Here is a 17,734-nt window from a genome sequence, read left to right on the forward strand (position 1 = left end):
GAACTACTTTCTAGTAAACCTAACCTATTCAATGTTTCCTGAACTGTTTTCGTTAGACTTCAGACTTTGTATATATATATTTAACGGCGAGACCTTTTATTTCATACCTTCTTCTTAAAACAAACAAGGTCAAACTGGTCATATTGGTGTTGATTGATCCCCATGTTGTATGAATTCAAGCTCAGTTATATCATGATCCTTTGGGGCTATGCTGAGGATACAGTATGGAGTCAAATATTTTCATGAGAATATTGATTTTAAATTTTTTAATAAAATCACAACAGCATGCCTAAGGTGACTGAAGTGAGCGACGGCCTCTTGTATTTTCTGTATTTGATTTAGATTTGAAAATAAATGAGAGTATACTACGATTTGTTGTGCTGGTATGCGATTCACGAAAAGTATGCTTAGGGAAGCTTTGCATTTTATGCTCTCACGTATTTTCAAAATTTAAATTACATTCTACTTTCATTTATGTCGGAATTCCCAGTTGTTGTAATAGAGTAAATATAATTTTCTATCGTTCAAGTAGTAATGTCCTACGGACCCGGTTTGTGGCGAGGGCCTAACACGAGACACAGTTAGATTATAGACGTACTATATTTATCAAGATTTACTAGCACATTGTGTCAATTCATGAGGAAATGGCTATCATTATCATTTGAAAAGATATCGAAGGCAAAAACATTGAAAATGTAAATATTTAGAGATAGCATATCATTAAAGCAATTGTATCAATCATTTTATTCTCTCGGTTTTTTAACTGTCGAGAAAGCAAAAGAATTGTACTGCATTAAAACAATAAAATACTAGCCAATAGTTAATCGCAGCTCTTCGCTTGTCAAAGGCACCTACCGTATATAGGGGATATTTCATGCAGTTAGTCTATTTTTTGCGGATAGGAAAAATCCGCAAAATTACATCAGCAGAATATATATGTATATATCGACACTTCGGTAATAGCAATTAAAAAAAAAAACAAAAAACCAAACCATCTTTGAAATTCAATGAGAACTTTGAAAATATGATTCATGTTTTTATGTATTCATATCGATTGACACAACAAAGTAATTGATCCAAAATAAGTTTTACTTTGATTTAAGAATATTCAAATTTGTTAATAATTTCCCTTATCATATGTAATGATTTTACATTATCCGTTTGAGTCCTCAGATGTATTCTTGTAAAACATCATAAAGCTAAACAAAAAGACACGGGACTTCGTCTGCGTAAATAGGAATTTCATTGTTGGGTTTCAAAATGTTAACGAGATTTATAAAATTCTTCACTACAAACTCCCTTCTGTTTCCCATACAAACAGCTGCATATTTTGACATCCTCTGCCTTCACTGATGTCTTGAAAGTTTTCCGTCTGTCAGTTCAGGAGAAAAATACATAACATCAGGCTTTTCAGATGGACTTTCGATATGAAATTTCTGATGCCGAATATCATGCGAATTCCAGTGCTGTGTAATTCAGTCCAGATCAGTTTGTAGACAATTTATGAAACAAAATCTTAAACACTCTTTCACAACGGGAAACTCCAAATAAAAATAGCCACAGTCCCGAATATCCCTTTAAAAAGATTTATCCACCAATGAATCTCCAATTTTTGAAGGGTTCCCACCATGTCTCTATTCTTTGGTTTGATGTGCTTCTACCGTAGATAAAACTGCTGATACCAGCCAAAGAGTCCGTGTAGTGGTATAGGGAAAATGTTGCAAAAAAACTAAGACTACTGTTCTCAGTTCCCTTATCAGCTCTTAAGATTTTGGGAGCACACTTAACATAGTTCAAGCAATCAAGATGCTATTTGGAAATAATGACTGGGTCATTGTTACTGGATGCGACCTCGAGCCATATGACTCTTCGACTGTAACCATCAATGCATCCATGGATACAGAATTCAAAACGTTTAAGTTTATCAGATCCATCCACATGTCACACGTAGTTCGGTCACTTCAATGTATAGACCCTTCGCTTTAACCAATGAGCTCTTCGCTCCTCAACATCTTCTGGGAATTTCTCTTTCATAATCTTCAGTACATCAGTTTTTTTCTGACTACCAATCCATGGTCTTGAATAAGACATTTCCAGATGGTTATGTAACTAACAAAATGTCCACTTACTCCGTATTCATTTTTTATTACTTCAACAACATTTTCGGTGTCAGAGTACTGTTGATAACGTCTTCGTAGACCTACCTTTTTTAAAATTCGCTTCAACTGTCGAAGGGATAAAGTAATGCCGTGTTTAGAAAACAGGAGAAGAACTAATTCAAAATACTTAAATCCATCCATAAAATAAAATTTGATTAGATCATTTCTGCTTATAGCGCTTCCGCAGACCATGAACGCACACAAATATACATAAGAACATGTATACTCTACAAATCATGGTTAGTTGAAGAAACTGGTTTGTCTTTGTCACTGGAAAAATAATCCAATAATGGAGGAACACGTTGTCACACGTCAAATATTACTTAGAAAAAGTAGATAATAAATAAGTCATAACAAAAAAGAAATAACAAATAAGTCGTAAGAGGTAACATACATGTAAAATGGCCCTCCAGGGGCTCTGTATTGCATAGAAGCGGCAACTTTCCTTAATCGGTGCTTTGTGCCTGGTATTTAAACACCTGTGTCGTATAACTTACCTTCATTCCTATCTAAACTCTTATTGTGTATTCGCAATTTACGTACCTGTGGGATTCTCCAGTACAAAGGACAAGGCTAAAATATTGTATGTGTCTGTATATAGTCTAAACATTATATTTGAAAACGTGAAAATTCAATTGTTTTCATTTTTCTGAGTGTTAAACACAATGTATAGGGTTACAAATGTATCAAATATTTCATATTCTATAATACTACAGTCTAAAAGCTCTTACACACGTATGTATTTTTTTCAACAACCATCTGTACATAACTTTCACCACTAAACAGAATATGGGGAGTTAAATACGCATTAATAAAGTTCAACAAAATTCCAAGTACATACACCTGAAAACATTGATTACCATAGCAATGTTCTACTGGAGTACATTTTGTATTATGCATTCAAACGGTTAAGCAGTTATTTACCTTGTTTCACATTTTTCTTTCAAAGCTTTAAAACATAAGAATTCTCGTTAACAACCATGACTTTTAAAGCACAGGTATCACATGCTCAGTCCGGCATGTTTGTTGCGATTTCCATCCACAAACTAAACAGTGTCTAGGTTGGAATTTTATTTCAAACTCGGCAGATTGTCAGTGTGTTTCAATTAAGACAATAATCTAGATGGAGAATGTAATATTGAAAAAAAAATCATCTTGTGTCCGTGAGGGATTCGAACCCGTTCGTTAAAAGAAATTTGTGATGTCATTACACTTTAAAGTCTACGAGCTAATCCACTGAACCAAACAGTAGAATTTAAGTGACAGCGGAAAATTAACGTACAGGTGAAATTGAAAATCATACCAGTGAAGTCGTTTCAATTTTTTGAATTTTATACCAAGAAAAAAAAATATCCCGTGAAACAAAATTTTAAAGCGATAGTTTGTTAGCATAAAACCCGAAGAACATATTCAGGCTAAATTATTTTTGTTTCGCGGAGACAGTTTTTTTTCTGAAATTCGGTGATGCCCCTCCATTTTAAAGTTCAAAATCATAGAAATCGCTTATTGCTTGATTTTTCACAAGCATTTCGTATATTTTTAAAGAAACAGTTTCATGAAATTGTTTTGATAATGAATAAATGAATTTCCTTTATTTTCACAAACATTTCGTATATTTCTAAAGAAACAGTTTCATGAAATTGTTTTGATAATGAATAAATGAATTTCCTTTATTTTCACAAACATTTCGTATATTTCTAAAGAAACAGTTTCATGAAATTGTTTTGATAATGAATAAATAAATGTCCTTTATTTTCACAAACATTTCGTATATTTCTAAAGAAACAGTTATAAAAATCAGGTCTAATTGATCCCTTAAACTGACTTTCGTCATTTTTTTAAATCAAGTTTTTTTTAAAAATATTTTGATAGTGCGTATATCTACAGCTTCCTTATGTATTTTACCTTTATTAGACAACTCTGGCTATCTTAAAATATTACGTCATAAACGTCAGACATCACAAATATCTGAGTCTTGGAACTTTGATGAAAAACGAGTTTTATATTATTTTCCTTTCTGCAAATATAATTTGACTTCATAAGTACATTAGGCATTGGCACTACTTGAGGTCGTTATTTTAGGGGGGGGGGGGGGGCATTATCGTAAAATTAAACGATGCACATCAGTGTGGTAGTTTTCATTCTTAACTTCATTCTCTACATTCACGCCCACCAAACTAACTGTAAAAAACATGTTTTCATATTTAGAATGTGTATATTTACAACCATATTACGAAAAGTGAAAACACCAAAAAAACGAACAATATTCTGGTGGACACATACAATTTATTGATTGGTAGACATATACAGTTTATTAACTGGAGGACATATATTGGTTGGTGGACATATACAGTTTATTAATTGGTGGACATAAAATACTTCGGAACATTTCTATTTAGTTTTTAGTTTCTTTATATGATTTGCTGGGACTACTTACTGGAAATACGTTTTGCAAGGACTGACTGCATACCGAAAGGGCACCGGGAATGAATAAAAAACAACAACAACAAAACAAACTAGTAGTTGGAATTATCATTTAAAAATTCCTGATTTTATAATGTTTTTTTCTTAAGTACATAGCGGGAATAGGGTTTGGTAGTATAGAGGTATTCTTAGCAAGAAATCGATAATGACATAGAATCTTAACTTGTTAAAAGTGGATCCGAATCTGAAAGGATACGTTTAAGCTTCTTTTATCTTCTACTTTGCAGAGTAAGAATATTAGAGCATGTCCTCCTAAGGAATCAAAATGGATAGCCGATCTTCGTTCTGACTATACCATTTCATTAATACTTGAGCGACATATCGGGCGTGAAGTTTTACCAAAATTACTTTTTCGGTTAGTGATGGTGGACCTTGAAGCCACAAATAGTTTACACGAAAGAAAATCCACATCTATAAATTGTATTCGTACAGTGTTTTCGGCAATAAACGTAGAGCTCACCCGAATTGTGGTCTGACGTCATGCTAAGTACTGCCTACTAATTTACACGTCCTTGACATATGAACTCTAGAGTCTTTAGCATTATAAGAACCTGTTGAATGAAAAAGTGGAGATAACGAAGAGTGATCAATCTCAGAGATCCTTTAAAAATACGAAATTAAGAGTAGGGAAATACATACACCTCGACACACCGTATATGGGATCAGGTGCCAGGAGGAATAAACATCCCCTGTCACACCCGTAATATATTACACGGAATTGGAGGAAGTAAGTTCTTGGTCGCGAATTCACTGTATGTTCTTGAAATAAAAATAAACACTTTGAATTTCTATTGTTGACAGGAAACGATTGCAGACAATAAACTGTGTTATTTCAGACGTAATTTTGCACTTGCAAGGGATGACGGCGAAATTAGTGGGTAATATGTTGTCGTGATTTTGTAAGAATTTGTGATTGAAAATGAAAAGACAATGTTTCGAACATCAGATATATCGCTTCAATTTTATCACATTAAAAGGTACATTCATCACTATATACGTGTCTCAAATTTTATTTGCTCAACAATGTATGCATTTTATGATTCCTGTGCTATGCATGCTTACACATAGCATTTATGAAGAACTTATGTAATGAAACTGATCAATATCATTCTTTGTAGATCCTTACGTCAAGTTATGACTTAAGTTTGGAAACAACAAAATTGAAAAGAAAACATCTATCAAAATGCGAACTCTGAACCCTCTGTATAATGAGTCGTTCTTTTTCGAAATACAGTGGGAAAAGATTCGGGAAGCTGCAATAAAAGTAATTGTCATGGACTTCGATAAAGTCTGAAGGAATGAGATGATCGGCAAACTAGTACTAATCAGTAGGAGTGGACCATTGGAGACGAGACATTGGAATGATATGATCACAAAGCCCCGCCAACAAGTGGCACAATGGCATTTGTTGAAGGACTGACAACGGCCAAGACAATATAAAACTGCATATTAGTTTTTTCTTTCTTTTTTTTAAAGTGAAACAATTTTGTACAAAAAGAGACGATTGAATACAATGCTGTTCGTTTTCTTAATTGTGTTTTGTGAAATCCGTTTCTTATCTGTAACGTTAGGGAACTGTATCTGCATCCTCAGGTGTGAAATTTGCCATTTGTATTTTAAGAGAGCTTAGTTTGATTTGGAATTTAAATTGTTTAAACCGACGTTTGATTAAATTTATTATTCACACCTGTGTTTTCGGCGCATAGACAATACGTTCACATCTTGTAATGAGTTATAAGTAATAAACCATTGATATCGAAAACAAATAAAAAGGGTAAAAACTCTAAGATAATTAAAATTCCACAGAATGTTGACAATTCTCATTTTCACGATCGATGTAAACCCTCCTATTATGATCTGTCGTGTTTCATTGGTTAGAGCTTACCATTATGGTCTGCAGTGATTCAGTGGTTAGAGGTTTCGCTTCGTGACCCGTAAGTTGTGAATTCGAGATCAGTACGATCCGTGACTTGGGTGCTTTAAGCGTAAGACTTAATGATAGTGACTGTTCATTTGCTAAAGCATCACCATTTAGAAATTTCTTTTTGGATGAGACTTCTCGTGTTGCAGCTGTTTTTTACGTTTAAGAAATCTCACTGAGCGTCATGAATTAGTCCAAGTTTGTAACATTTGACGTACAGCTTATTCCGTCTCAATACGAGGGAAAAATTTTGAAAGGAACGTTAAGAAAACAACAAAGAAACAATCATATTCGATAACTTTCACCCATGGTTGATATTTTACTATATATGTAACAACTTCAAGAGACAGAGGGTGATTCTTGACCAATTTGTCAATAAAATATATAATGAAGAAAACGAAATGATGACCCACTTAATGCAAGGTGGAGAATATAATTAAGCAGATCATGGGGAGAGGTGTCGTGGAGAACGAGGTAGAGGCTATAACTTTATCATTAAGCGGATTATGGGGAGAGGTTCCGTGGAGAACAATTTAATTCAACTTATACCCTCAAACCATGTTAAATGGTACTTAAAGCTGTATGACCCGATGTTTATGTATTATTTTTGTACATAATTACTTTAAAGCAGATTAATTACTTCATAAAGTTATTAACTTTCCCTTAATTACATGCTTGAAAACATCTGCATGTAAAAGAAAACAGTGCGAATATTATTTAGAAAGTAAATATAGTGGCATCTTCACAAGTCAAGGGTTATTGATTCGTTACCTCGCACTAACCCTTGACATCAGTCGCTATTTAAAAGTTGGGCTCGAGAAGAAGGATGACGCAATACGCTAAAATTAATCAGCCAATGAGATTTCTTGTTTCAGATGAAAGTTTGGTAAGGGAATAAACAGAAAGTAAAAAATGGCGTCCGTTGACGAAAAGATATGTGAAAAACATCAAATCGATCCTTTGACTGAAAACCAAAAGCTTTCGATATCATGTATCAGAGAAGGAAAAGATGTTTTCATTGGGACTAAAACCGGCAGTGGTAAATCGCTATCTTACGAAGTTGTTCCCATTATTTTGGACAATTTGTTTAATTTGTTAGAACATAGTCGACAAACGTACTTCGACAATCCATTATTTTTATTCGGCTCATACCCCAAAACCTCGTCTAATTGTTTCTTCAAGCAAAACGAACCCCCGAAAATCAATCGACTGTATCTGTCTTGTACTAATTGGCCACAAATTATACGCCACAATGCCGTCGCCATGCGTGTTTACTGTTTACTTTTGTTTTCGACCGACTATAAAAGCCGTTGTCTGATTGGTTTGCAACTCCAGGCTGCAAACCAATCATATGCTTCTTCTCGAGGCCAACTTTTAAATAGCGACTGATGTCAAGGGTTAGTGCGAGGTAACGAATCAATAACCCTTGACTTGTGAAGATGATATAGTGGCTTCATATATAAATCATCCCATAATAGACGTCTATAAATAGACCCACGCGCGTCAGGGGAATCCCAACATGATGTATTAACTCATACACAAATGTCTAGTTTTAAGGCTGAAAAAGCGTAAAACAACGAATTACTAAGAGGTATTTGATATTTTTATTCCTATTAAACTTATGGAACGGTACTGTTATAAAAAAAAAATACACAGCTTTACACAGATAAGACGACCGATGATCTGAAAGTTTGAACTGATCATGTGACTGTCACTTGAAACGGCAGAGTGACGCGGCTATTTGTAAACATCGATTTAAAATCAAATTATTTGGGTTGAAACATGTGAAATAATTTATGATATTTCGCAGTCTCATAACTACATACGCGCGATGATTTAATAGCGTTTTTACGAGATAGAAAAAATATTGTAATTCGGACAATACAGCTTTAAGGTACAAGAAATACAATGCATGCAAAAAAACTCGTCAGAGGTCCATATATGGAACAATGCAACTTTCTTGGATACCAGTGCAGAACATAATAAACTATGTATAGATACACATAATAGTAATGCGTTTAAAAGGTAGTAGAAGAACATTACGAAAAACAACAGACAATCTCTAAAATATGAGAAATAAAAACACCAGAGATTTCTTAATATTTTCATATCTTGAGGTCACAATAGATTAGAAAACTTCAGAATATTTGGTCTTTCATTAAAAAAAACCCCAAAAACATCGTCGATGCATTTTCCCCTCAATTCATTTCCTATTTCTCCTCTATTACAAAATTTACGTAGTCTTTCTTTCTGGGGAATTCCATACCATCTTACTGTCTCTATTGGTAAACAGTGATTTGAAATACCACGAGTTAATATTTTAGAAATCCGACAGGAAAATATCTGCAACGTAAAATAATTCTCCTCCAAAAAAGCCGACCAGAATTTGGCCAAAACCGTACGTACTTCTTTCATAACTTATTTTCTTAATTTTACAGACAAAGTAAGTACATATTTCTTTAAATCAAAACAATGTTTGAAAAGTTTATAAACCTGGCCCTTAGAAGAGTCATCAACATCAGAAGACCACTTCTGAATAAATTGATCTTTCAAAATCAGATTAACTGTTGTTGATAACCATTAACATTTACGCAATAAACTTGCTCATTACAAATCTTTGAAAGTCCACACATGTTTAAAGTGTTTTGAACACAGTCAATCCAATGGCTTTTATATCCAACTTTATCATATTGGGTACAGAAATATCTATAAACAATATTAACAATTTTATTTTCTGAGTATATCAATTTTGCCCAGTATGTAATCATTCTTGTATAAACCTTGATATGAATCGTAAATCACCCAGTTTCTCCATATATCATATAATTAGGAGTTGAGAATAAGGTAGAGGTATAACTTTATAATCAAGCGGATTACTTGGAGAGGTTCCGTGGAGAACATGGTAGAGGCTAAAACTTTATCATTAAGTGGATTATGGGGAGAGGTGTCTTGGAGAACATGAAGAGAACAGGAAGGAAGAAAAAACTTGCAAGACTAACGATCATTTTTAGTTCGTAAAGACACTTTGTGTCAAAGAGAATTATACAGGATTCAACCAGTTTAGGGAAAATCCTGTTTCACAGGCTGCTCAGAAAATGTGTCTGTTTCCAGAGTAAATATGAAAAAGAAACATTCAATATCGCAAGACAAACTTGACGAAAACATTGCAGGGGCTAAGGGTGGGCGATGGAAAAGTTGATTAGGACTTCGACCGCTCATATTTTCTGATTAATGGATTTTGGAGGAAATAATCGCATACATGTGTAGGTGTGGCGGAGGCCCGGGGAAGATGTGATGCCCCCAATGCATTAGTCAGCATGATGATTTGTTGTTGTTGTATATATTGGAAGGGACCTGATGCATCGATAGTTGTTAACGGTAGTATATAAACGCCCAAAGAGATCATACAAAAGCACTAGATTTAGTCGTTGACAAATCCCCGAAATTGAATTCTTCAATACGATAATGAAACACATGTCAAAAACACGTCGATATGAGGGTATAGTTTTCCTGTGACAAAAGAGAAAAACTTGTGTAGGGAGTTATTTTTCTGCTGTCGGGTTGCATATAAAATATTGTCGACTGAATTGTTTCGAATCGTTTGATAACCTGAGTTTACATTAAAAAGGTGAAGATAACTCCCATAAACAATACAAATTGATAGTTGGGAAAACACGAACCCCTGGGCATACGAGAGGTGAGGCAGTTGCCCAAGTCCCCTGTCTGATCAGGTAAACGGCGTTATCCGTAGCCAAAATCAGTGTGGTAAGAACGGCCTAACAGTCGGTATGAAACACGTCGGACAGCATTTGACCATTTGGTAGGTTGTATTGACGAACTGTATGATTTCTGTTCTAAATTGTTAACATAAATATCAGTATAATACCTTGTGTATCTCTCTGGTTTGATCGTCAATGCATATTGAGGTAAGCGGAATAACACTTGTAGGCCAAGTTGCTAAATCCTTTACAAGATTATTCATCCGGAATCCAATACGACATTCTTCAGCATATTTGCAGGATACTGCCTTATCTTCCATTTTAAATAAAAATGCTCATATATGATACAGATAGTGAGCAGAACATTTGACTTTATTGATATACATCTGTCAAACATTATTCTAGCAGATGCAAATGAGATTATTATATTATTGAATAATTCCTAGCTCTCTAATTGGCTGAGATCCAACAATGTAGAAATAATACTACGTTATGTTTACCTGCACGTGACCTTGCAGGTGAACATAAGGAATTATTTTTTCCACATAAGACCAAAAATAGGTCGGGAACTTCCAATTTGACTCGATCGATTATACTTATTTTTGCCGTCCAATGAAATTCCGCGTTTCTTATTGGGTTCGGCTAAGATTTCAATGAACAACCTTGAAGAGTTTTTAAATCATTTAATCATATAATAAAACAGTTATTGCTGTTTTTGAGGTCAATACGATGATTTAGCCACCTTCGAAGTACAATATTCACCTCGCCCTTCGGGTTCGGTGAGTATTGTACTCCTCAGGTGTCTAAATCATCGTATTGACCTCAAAAACAGCAATAATTGTTTCATATTACCTGTATATGATGTACGTGTATTTATATACCGAATTCTAGTTGGTTGTTCACATCTAGCAGAAATGATGAAAGGAAACTAAATTGTGATGAATTTGACGGAAGGACAGAAAAGAGTAACACTATGTGTCCCTCTCATTTCATGGCAGGGGCAAAACCCAAGATAAAAACCCATGACAATCAGTCTCGAAGATAGGCCGAACCGCATCAAATGCACATCCTTAAATGGGGTGAGCACTCGTTGTACTAATAGTGTCTACATCTACTTATCTGCATTAGGAGTGAGGATCTAATTATATAGAACTTTGGTTAACACCAGATTCAATGTCCTCAGTTTTATATTGAATGCATTACTTTGGTACCAATCTTCCTACACGCTCGTATGTGCAAAGCTACATGACATTTTCATATCATATTCTGCTGAAAATTTTACTTTTTTCCCCCACAAAATGCAACCCTTATTCAAAAACTTCTTAAATGAGGGAAATAGAGTGGGTTAAAGGACTTGCAACATTTCTTTTTACATTTTCATGAAAGTTGAAGATAACGAACAGTGATCAATTTCATAACTCCTACATATATAAGCATTACAAAATATAGAGTCGGGCAAACACGTATCCCTGGATATACCAAAGGTGGGATCAGGTGCCTTTGAGATGTAAGCATCCCCTGTCGACCGGTCACACCAGCCGTGAGTCCAACATCCTGATCAGGTACACGGTGTTTTTCATAGTTATAATCTGAGTGCCAAGACCGGCCTAATAATCGGAATGAAACACGTCAGACAACATTTGACCCAATGATAGGTTGTATTCACAAACTAGATCGTTATAACGAACATAGAAATTTGTTATCGAAAATGAATGTAAGGTGATATTGTAGTTTGTCACTGATAGAGTTATCGTTCTTAGTAAAGTGATATCATCAGAAAAGGATCGTGCCAATATCTCGATTAGTACAATATGCACCACACAAAGGATACACTGTAATCACTCTACATACTCGTAACAAAAGCCTATCTCCTAGTATATAAAGAAAACTCTAACCAAACTCGATTAAGTCCTTCACCGGTTTATAGATACATACAGGTAAATGTCCAACTGGTTATAACTTACTGTTTGTTCTTTTCTCACTACCCACTGAAAATTATTTTAATCACATTTCCATTACTGTAACGTTGTTTTTTTTTATTTGATTTTTTTTGCCGCGGTTTAGAATATGTGTGTCTGTGAATTAAAAGTGAGTTTAAATACAAACAATGCAACATGATGACTTCCCGACCTGCAATTTTTGCATTTACCCACCAAGTAATTGATAGAAATACATTATTACATTTTAATACAAAATATTGCACTATTTCCAAAGTAGATAATGCAATTTATTAGATCGAATTTAATGTTTTATTAAGGGTTTAAGGCCCCTAAGTTTGGTGGAAAACCCGTTAACAGCTGCTGGAAATGTAAATTTTTATCAATTTTGTAGTGGGGATGTAATTAGCAAGATCAATCATTGGAATTTCAACAAACTATTTTTGATTATATATTTATTACGATTAGATAATGATGTATGATACACGTGATCTGTATTTCCCTGAACCACACAATACATATATGTACACAACTTAGCTATAATCAAACCTCGTTTTCCAATATTTCTATATCCAATAATTCTCATCATTGTCTTCATTATGAATGAGTGATTAATGTTAATTAACGTTTTGACAAAAGAGGAAATGATACCTAAAAACTGACACTTCATTGCTGTGTACAGAGCTGCCCAGACAATACATATTACGTGTGTATTGTAGATGTGTAATCACGATACGAGTTAATCACACATCTAAATCATATAGTTCATTTCTTCAAACATAGTTGTTATAACATGTACAGTAGTGTCTTTCCATTCATAATTTTTCTACTATTTACACGAAACATGCATGACTTGATGTTCGCATTATGGTAAAATAACAAGCATGTATTTCCTGACAAAATATTAGGCACGTCTCATGGAATGAAACACGGTATGTGTATGGCCATACGCAGTTACCACGGCAACACTTTCACGAACTCAAACTCTTGATTCTGAACTGGCTATTCTATTACGTGTCTCATGATCGTCTCAGTGTGTTTATCGTTGTTGTCTCAATGCCATAATGTCTTTCTTCAAGGAACCACTACTCAGTCTTAATATTGCCTGCAGACATAAGAAGTTATCATAAGATAATGAAAAACGTGAATTTTTAAACGTATAGAGAATACAAGGATAAGAGTTGGACAAACACGGACCCCTGGCTATATCAGAGGTGGGATCATGTGCTAAGAAGCAGTAAGCATCCCCTGTCAACAGGCCACACCCGCAGTGAACCCTATATATTGATCACGTAAATGGAGTAATCTCTAGTCAAATCAGTGTGTAAAGAACGCCTAACAATTGACATCAAACAAATCAGACAGCATTCGACCTTATGATAAGCCGAAATTGTAAATTAGATTATTTAAATCATTATATAGATATATGTATAACCAATAAGTATTATCTAATTAATTCGAAAGGTTTTTATTGGTAGGTAAGATGTCAAATGACAACTTTTCAAAAACAGATTTGATATGCCTAAGACTGAAATCATAAGCGTTTTCTTCAAATATTCACTGTAAATATGAGTACCCTATTGGTAAGATTGGAAGCATAATTTTAACCTGTGAGTACTTCTTGAAAGGTACAAATATCACATTAATTACAATCAAATTATATCCGTAGTCTTCAAAGTTCAAACTCAACTATATATTTTTTTTTAATGTAACATGTACTATAAATGTGAATACTTTAATGGGGGGGGGGGATCGTAATTTTTAGTAGGATTATTTTTGCGGAAGGGGAGAACTTAGATAAAAAGAATTAAAAGTAAATCTAACTTATTGCAGTTCGTCTTTTAACAATCAAAACTGCATCGATTAAACCTTTAATGTACAATTTGTATCGACAAGTACTGGTGATCTTGATAAATGTATATTGTAGATTCCTAAATCTTGGCGAGTAATTTACTATCCCTAATTTCAAAAGAGGCATAACTCGGAAAGTAAAATTACTAGCTCTTATTTTATTGCTGTAATTGTTAAAATGCATGTAAAAAGCCATGATTACAGTTGTATGACCTGCATTCCGACAAAATGTATCCACCTTTTAAAAATATTGCTAAATTAAAAGCAATAACAGTAAACTAACAACTCAGCTTTATGACGAAGGAGATGATTGTAGCTTGCCCATCGTCAGCTTCTTATATAAAAATTCATCTCCTTTTCTTTTTTTCAGTCTCCCTTAAAGTCAACATTGCGCAAAATCTATGGTCATTAAAATAATTCATATATATGGGCAAACTGAATTATTTTAATGACTATAGATTTTGCGCAATGTTGACTTTAAAGGAGACTGTTGAAACCACTTTAACATCATCTTGCTTATCAGTAGCCTGCCTCGATTTAAAATCTGATCATACGCAGATAAAAACCCTCCTGCTTATCGAAGCATTTGAGAGATATAAACACAATCAATGTTTACAAACAGCTGTCACTAGTTTATATCTCATAGATATTCAGAAGACACAGCAGGTGACAGTCAGTGTCCAGCTCGAGATGAGATCATCGGTGGTCTTATCTGTGTAGTCTGTAACTACAAGAGTTTTACAGAAATGAAAATATAAAACATCTCTTAGTAATTTGTTGTGTGACGCTCTTCCAAACCCAAGGTTTGACAATTGTGCCTGAGTTATACATGTATACAGTCTGTTGATATTTACCTAATGTGTCCGAGTTATACGAGTATACAGTCTGTTGATATTTCCCTAATGTGTCCGAGTTATACATGTATACAGTCTGTTGATATTTCCCTAATGCGCTTGGGTTATTTATATATGTCTAACAAAGTAATAAATCTATACATTCCCACTCATTTATTTTTTAAATTGTCTGTTCACTGTTTTCTTTAACATGTAAATGTTTTCACGCATGTGATTATGGGAAAGATAATAACTTTTAAAACTAATTCATCTGCTTGAAGGTAATTCTGTACAAAAAAAATGAACAACATCGGATCACACAAGTTTAACAGACTACATGCAAATTATCTGTTGACAAGATTTGATGTTTACGGATCATTTTGCCATATTGAATATTCGCGAGAATAGGGAATACAGAGTAGGTATATGCATAAATCTTTCTTGATTATTCGCATATTGCACTTTTGTCGTAACTCTTCGCCACCAAGCAAACATAGACACTTTTTGTGAGCCTTAAATTCGCAAATATCACCATTAAGGAAATATGTACACCCTTATATGCATATATATTATTCTACATTAAAATCCAAACAACTGTCACCTGAGAAAGGTCCTCCCATTTCAGTTTAAAGTCATCCTTCTCCATGACGCTAGTTGTCCGTGTTTTATGTTCTACCTCATTCCTGTAGAACCGGATTCTCTCCACGTCATCCGTAGGACGTTTTTCTCCAATGTCGGGTTTCTTCCCCCAGCCTTTGGTCGGTGGTGGAAGATTTGGTCCGTAATTCCTCAACAGTTTGTACATGACGGTCACATCAAAAGCAGTTGAGGAGGGAATCGATTTATCGGCTAAAATGAAGGATGTAAGCTTTGGAAAATTTCATGAGACACAAAATTTATCAGCGAAGAACATGTATAATCAAATTCAAAACAATACAAGGTGGATGTTCCGTGAATCGCTACAAGGCATAATCTATCAAGGCGGAATCTATAAACGTGATTATCAGAATTAAAACATACAAGCATTAATACGATTTTCATTATTTCATTTTTGAATAAGAGAATCTTAACAATTCCCTATTTCAGTTTTAAAAACAAAGCTATATCACTTCGACACACGTACGATGTTTTGACCCTTTCCATCTAATTGTAGTACGTTAGGTGAAGATAACGAACAGTGATCAATCTCATAACTCCTATAAGCAATACAAAATAGATAGTTGGGCAAACACGGACCCCTGGACACACCAGAGGTGGGATCAGGTGCCTAGCAGGAGTAAGCATCCACTATTGACCGGTCACACCCGCCGTGAGCCCTATATCCTGATCAGGTAAACAGAGTTATCCGCAGTCAAAATCAGTGTGCCAGGAACGGCTTAACAATCGGTATGAAACACGTCAGACAGCATTTGACTCAATGCAAGGTTGTACTGACGAAGTAGATCGTTATAACGACCATAGCATTTGCGAAATGCTGACTTCAATCGAGACTGTTGAAACCCCTGTACCATCAACTTGCTTGTCAGTAGCTTACCTCGATTCAAAAACTGACTATACGCAGAACAAGCTCTTGCATATCGAATCAGTTGAGATATATAAACACCATATGCAGGTGATAATGGAATATTGCTACATAAATGTGGGAAATGGACGATGGAGAAGCTGAAATCATCCCGTTTATCATACATTTGAGTTGTCAGTTTGCCGTTAATGTCTACTTTCAATAAAATATCTAAGTATGAAGCAGAAGTGGACGACTTTGGGGTGTCCTTTATTTCGAGCTCACATGGATATATCAAATCGACAAATGAATGAAAGCTATTATTGTTAATAGACAAAACGTCATCGATATATCTAATTGTCGAATTGAAGGCCACAGCGAGAGATTTTTTCTTCTTTCGTAGAAGTTTTTGAATAAATTCTGCTTCATATGAATATACAAACAGGTCAACTAACAAAGGATCACAATTCGTGGCCATGGGAATTCCAACAGACTGTTGGAAAAGCTGATCACCAAAGACCACGAAGATATTGTCAATGAGATCTCTAGCATAATTTTTACTTCAACTTCAGAGTATCTGTGCGTGGAATCAGAGTGGTGTTTAAGAAAGTAGGTTTTGGAATGACTGATCACTAGATATGAATATTTCCGTTTTCCGTTTTTGTTGAAGAAGCAACTGTCTATGATGTCAAAAAGTCTAGTCTTTAATTTATTGTGAGGAATGGTCGTGTATAGTGTTGAAAAGTCATATGTTTTAATGTTATTGATTTGGACAAAAATTCTGCGATTTCAAGTTTACTAAAAGTTCTTTAGACTTGTTTAGAATCCACATTTGATTAACACCACTTCTGACATATGTAGTCGCACAGTAAGCTTGAAGTTTCTCCTTCACAGCTGTTAATATTTTCGTGAGGAGCAAAGATAGGGGCTTCGTAGAGCACTTACTGGGTCCAGCAATGTATCTTTGTTTGTAAAGATTTTTATGTAGTTTAGGAATCCAGTATAGGTGCGGTAACTCATATTCATTCGACCCATTAACTGGGATATTAAATGTGTCTAAAATTGAAGAATTTCATCTTTTGAAAGGGCAGTTGGAGTATAAGTACGATTACCAAAAATGGAATTAATGTCAAGTTCGTTTAAAATACAGTTGCAATAATGAGCCTTACAAACAAAGACAAGGTTGTTACTAGCTTTGTCAGCTGGAACCAAAATATATTCCTCATGTAACATATCTAATTCTTTTATAATAATAATAATAATAATTGCTTTTATATAGCGCCTTTTCCAGCGTATGCTGCTCAAAGCGCTTTACAATAATCAATGTAC

At 34.5% G+C, this 17,734-nt stretch overlaps 1 protein-coding gene across 3 annotated transcripts in view; it reads right to left on the reverse strand.

The window, feature by feature from the left end:
• Nucleotides 1-12,186: 12,186 nt before the first annotated feature.
• Nucleotides 12,187-17,734, reverse strand: part of LOC125676189 (uncharacterized) — a 92,819-nt gene continuing 87,271 nt past the window's right edge. For all 3 annotated transcript variants that reach the window (XM_056159122.1, XM_056159121.1, XM_056159120.1), the window contains 2 exons: nucleotides 15,506-15,753; nucleotides 12,187-13,325 (listed from right to left, as the gene is read on the reverse strand). In XM_056159122.1, coding sequence (XP_056015097.1) covers nucleotides 13,260-13,325; nucleotides 15,506-15,753 — 314 coding nt within the window. In that variant the 3' untranslated portion in view covers nucleotides 12,187-13,259. The remainder of the gene's footprint in view (nucleotides 13,326-15,505; nucleotides 15,754-17,734) is intronic.

The sequence above is a fragment of the Ostrea edulis genome, chromosome 3, assembly GCF_947568905.1.
Source record: "Ostrea edulis chromosome 3, xbOstEdul1.1, whole genome shotgun sequence".
In the NCBI taxonomy this organism is placed as follows: Eukaryota; Metazoa; Mollusca; class Bivalvia; order Ostreida; family Ostreidae; genus Ostrea; species Ostrea edulis.